Raw genomic sequence first — 4,596 nt, forward strand, 5'->3', positions numbered from 1 at the left:
CACCGCCGAACCCTTGCTGGCTGACGCGTCTCCATCTAGGGATTACTACCGAGGGGATCGTCTCTCGATAGAGGTACTAGAGGGAAATCGGCCGATTTCCCTCAAATAAGATTATTGTGCTCCACCTGCTTACTTAGAATGTGCAACATTGCGCGTAATGGGGTAACCCTTTACCTACTGTGCAATATATGTACTTCAGTAGTGGAATACTTAAAATAACGTTAGCGCATTCAGTAAGAACCGCTCCTGGTAGATTGTAAAATCTGGTCTTGCTGAACACTGCTTTCCAGACCAGAATCGACGTCTTCCAACAGAAAAACTCACTGCGAAACAGAGCAAGTTACATGTATCACACCAAATATTTAACTTCGAAGTACAATACATGTGCTAGCAGTTACAATATAACTCTTGTCAACTTTACTAAATCTGGCATGTATACGATAAATTTAGAGTAGAATACCCTATGAACTCACTTCTCGAGTGCTCTCTACACCATAATGTTTACAAAGCCAGCTGGATTTGCTGAGTAGTTCAAAATATCGTCGCAACTCTTGAAGACAACTCGTTGTGGGATACATGTACGTACATACACGTTTGCTTGCAGCTCCTTCGAGCTCATAAGATTATCTAACAGTTTTACAATGTGCACGCAGTGGCCAGTAAGTGATGTCATCGGGTTCCGACGCTCACCACTGCACATCGTTGCCCATCGAGCAGCAGGTCAAGCACAAGCGGTTAAAGAATCGACATACAACTCGATTCAACCAGTCGCGAATTGACGACCATCCATCCACGGTATCATTTCTCAATCTCCAAGACCTCACTCAAGTTCAAGGCCTACCATGAGGATGCAATTAAGCTGTCTGCTGCTCCTCGTGTCTGTCATGGTTGCGTTTCTATCATGTGACTGCGATGCTGGGACTACTCGAGAGGTCAGGGGAGCAGCGCTCTCCAATGATAATAAGCTACTGCGGGAAGAAAGTAGTCCCGCTGTGGTTGCAGCTTCATACAATGATGAAGAGCGGATGGGGCTGAAGGAAGCATTTCTGTGGTTCTGGAACGCTGTGAAGATTAAAGCCAAGATGAAGTTCTGGCTGTTCCGTGGTACAACGCCGGAAGAAGTTCTCGAAAAATTAAAGGTGGCAAGCAACACTGACAAGAACTACAAGTACTACTCCAAATACTTCTTCAAATACTATGTCAAGTATCCTGGAAGGCAGCCACCGAATCTATCCACAAAAACTGCTGATGGGATCATGCAAGCACGACTACATGACTGGCTGGAGAAAAAACTCACCCCTCCGCAAGTCTTCAAGGAAATGGGTTTTACGGGAACGTTTGCCTCGGCTAGTAAAGATCCTCAGTTCAAGTACATCACGCAGTATTCCAAGATGTGGAGCGATCTCCAAGTTAGACTTACAAAGGAGGCTGATGAACTGATGAGGGCGCGACTGGACAGCTGGCTGGAGAAGAAGCTCACTCCGCCGCAAGTTTTCAATAAGCTGGGCTTAACGGGGACGTTTGAGTCTGCGCGTGAGCATCCAGATTACAAGTACTTTGAGCAATATTCCAAGATGTGGAGTAATCTCCAAGTGAGACTTTCGCAGGCAAGTGCGCCTGCGAAGAGTGCTGAAGATTTAATGATCGAGAAACTGTACTACTGGCTGAAGAAGGAACTCAGTCCACCACAAGTTTTTAAGGAATTGGGACTCACGGGGACGTTTGCTTCGGCTCGCGGGGAACCTAATCACAAGTACTTTGAGCTATATTGTAGAATGTGGAGTGCTGCTCAAGGAGGGTAGATTCAGTATAAAATTTGGAGGGATGGTTGTAAATTAAATATTCGTTTGAGATATATTACCTTACCCAGTCAATTCTGTTGGACGTGAAATTGATACTACGTAGCACATGTATGTGTTGTTGCAGTTTGTGCTTGTGCAATACTTCAGTACATTTCTCTGTAACACGTCATTTGACGGATGCATCGGCGGAACAGGCAATAGCGCTTTGACAATCAGGTGTAGCGCTCACAGCGGCACAGAAGGTGAGTGTGAGCGGGAACCGGAATGACCGCCGTCGCTCATTTTTTTTATAACTCTGGCCTGACAACTCATTGCGGTGGATATCAGAAACATTCTTCGAGCCCATTAGATAACGCGTGGAATGTATCTGAAATGGAAAAATCCGATGGAGAGCGGTAATTAAAACAAATCTAGTGCTGGTGAGGCGATATACCATCGATTGGAAGAAAGCACAAGCGGTATTATAATCTCTGATATTTCTATCAGGGATCCGATTTTGTTGTTCCGTTTTCGGGAAAAGAGTAACCCGCCATATATCTAATTATAATCATCAGTTCGTGAAGGGTCTATAGATCGTCATAATCAAAATCTCAGCCTATATTTATTTGAGGAAATAAGAATAATACTTTAGTTCTACTAATTAAACCAGCAAGACATCATAATATTAATAGCACTACTACTAGTACTAAACAAACCTTCTTTCGTTACAGTCCGTGTTTGCTACGGTGGATTGACTTGGGCTGCCGCGATTTGGGATGAAGTCGAAGGTTGCAGCTGCCTTCCGGAGGAAGGTGATATGGGGCGCATCTTGCGCGTTTTACTGGTTTGACAGTCTTCCGTGACGAAGCTTGCCCGTTTAACACTGGCCTAGCTGACCTTCACGAGGAAACGGTGAGCAATCAAGAGGACTCAGCTGACATTGACGAGCGGAACGAGGGCAAGTGAAGTAGGTTGGTGCTGCGTCACCATACAAACCACTAGGACAACAGCACCATGTTCTGGTACCTCCACTTGCTATCTAAGTACAGACGATCCTCTCGATAGTAACCCCCAGACTTGGAATACTCCCTCAATAGCAACAAATTAGCGGTTCCCGATGACCAGTTGCATACAAACCCAAGATATGATTCCCTCTCACCCCTCAGTTGCAAATGGAATACATTTGAAGTCAAATATTCCTATTCTGGGGTGCTTAACTATGAAAACAGTCATAACTGCACAAGAGCATTATTGCTGCCAAGTCCGATCCGAATATTGAACTAGTAGCTCCTGCTGCTGTGTTGGATAGTTGAGCTCCGCGGATTTCATCTTTTGAATTGTGTACGCAATGGGTCGCTCAACTCCGTCCACGACTTATAATAATACTCCACCAACAGCGAATTTGTTCGCATCAGTGCTCAAATTCATGGGCTGGCTGACGTTAGGGAGGTGCAACACTGGAGGATTGCACAATCGCCTCTTAAGCTCCTTGAATTTCTTCAACTGCTCATCATTGAATTGGATCCTCGCGTTCCTTTTGTTCTTCTTCTTCAAGAGAGCGAACATTGTTGCAGTAAGTGCTGCGTAGTCTGGACAAAATTGTTGGACGTAACCAGTCAACCCAAGGAAGCTGTAAAGTTCCTCTTGTGTTCGTGGTACTGGCCAGTCCTTGATGGTTTGTACCTTGTCCGGATCCATCCGTACGCCGTTGCGTCCTACGAAGTCCCCAAGACACGGAATCTCGTCGGCACAGAAGACACACTTGGCAAGCTTGACTTACAGCTTGTTGTCACGCAGGATATCCAATGTCTTGCGCAACGCCTTCAAGTGGTCGTCGATGTTCTGAGACTTCGTGAAAACATGAATGTTATCGTAAAACGACTCGGTGTTTTCCAAACCTCGGAACCGCTTTGACGTTAAACGATGCATCGTCGCTGGCGCATTACAGACTCCAATAGGCAGAACAAGATACCCCCAAAGTCCGTTTAGCGCTTGGAATGCTGTGAACTTGATATCCTCTTCACGCATACGTACTTGATAGTACGCGGACATCAAATCCATTGTGGAAAACCAGTACGCTCCGGACATCGCGTCAAGGATGTCCTCCTTCCTCGTCATTGAGATACTTTGGCGTACAGTGTTGGAGTTCAAGTACCGGTAGTCGTGTACGATTCTCCAGCCAACTGGTTTCCGTACACAGAAGGTTGGAGCAGCATGTGGACTGATGCTCGGACGAATGAGTTTCTTGTTCACCATGTCTACCACCCAACGCACAATCTCGCGTTGCTGCTCTGCCGATTGACGCCACTGTTGCCGATATATTGCAAGATTCGGAACCTTCACGTCTATCCTATGCTCAATCTCGCGTTTCTCAGATAAACCTTCCGGGAGTTCAGGACGGAACACATTGTCCATATACTCCATGAGTAACTGGTACGCTGGATTCTCCTTGAAGCTATCCCAGTCCGTGTCCAGATACCGTTGTGCTTTCGCACTTACGACGTTGTCGGGTTGATCTTGCCGTTGCAGTGAGCGAGCAACTTGTTTGATCGTTACGTTCGTCAGAACCAACATAAAGTCAGGTTCATCGATCGACTTGGTTTTGGTTCTCAAGAACTTTCGAAGTTTCTGGCGAGTGATGAACTTCGTCTGGACACCAGCCTCGTCAGCGACACCCATCGTAAACATCTTTTCCACGAGAGTGCCTCCGCCCCCGGTAGTGCTGCTATCTCCAGCCTATCTTACAGTACCGTCGCGTTTCGACAATTCCAAGTTGTCCTTCACCGCCGAACCCTTGCTGGCTGACGCGTCTCCA

At 46.3% G+C, this 4,596-nt stretch overlaps 1 protein-coding gene across 1 annotated transcript; it reads left to right on the forward strand.

Annotated features, from left to right (window-relative positions):
* Nucleotides 1-842: 842 nt before the first annotated feature.
* Nucleotides 843-1,802, forward strand: PPTG_12399 (hypothetical protein; the record flags this gene model as incomplete). The annotated part of the gene is made up of 1 exon (XM_008908410.1): nucleotides 843-1,802. One exon carries the CDS (start codon nucleotides 843-845, stop codon nucleotides 1,800-1,802), a length of 960 nt encoding a protein of 319 aa, XP_008906658.1.
* Nucleotides 1,803-4,596: the final 2,794 nt, after the last annotated feature.

The sequence above is a fragment of the Phytophthora parasitica genome, assembly GCF_000247585.1.
Source record: "Phytophthora parasitica INRA-310 unplaced genomic scaffold supercont2.30, whole genome shotgun sequence".
NCBI lineage: Eukaryota > Oomycota > Peronosporomycetes > Peronosporales > Peronosporaceae > Phytophthora > Phytophthora nicotianae.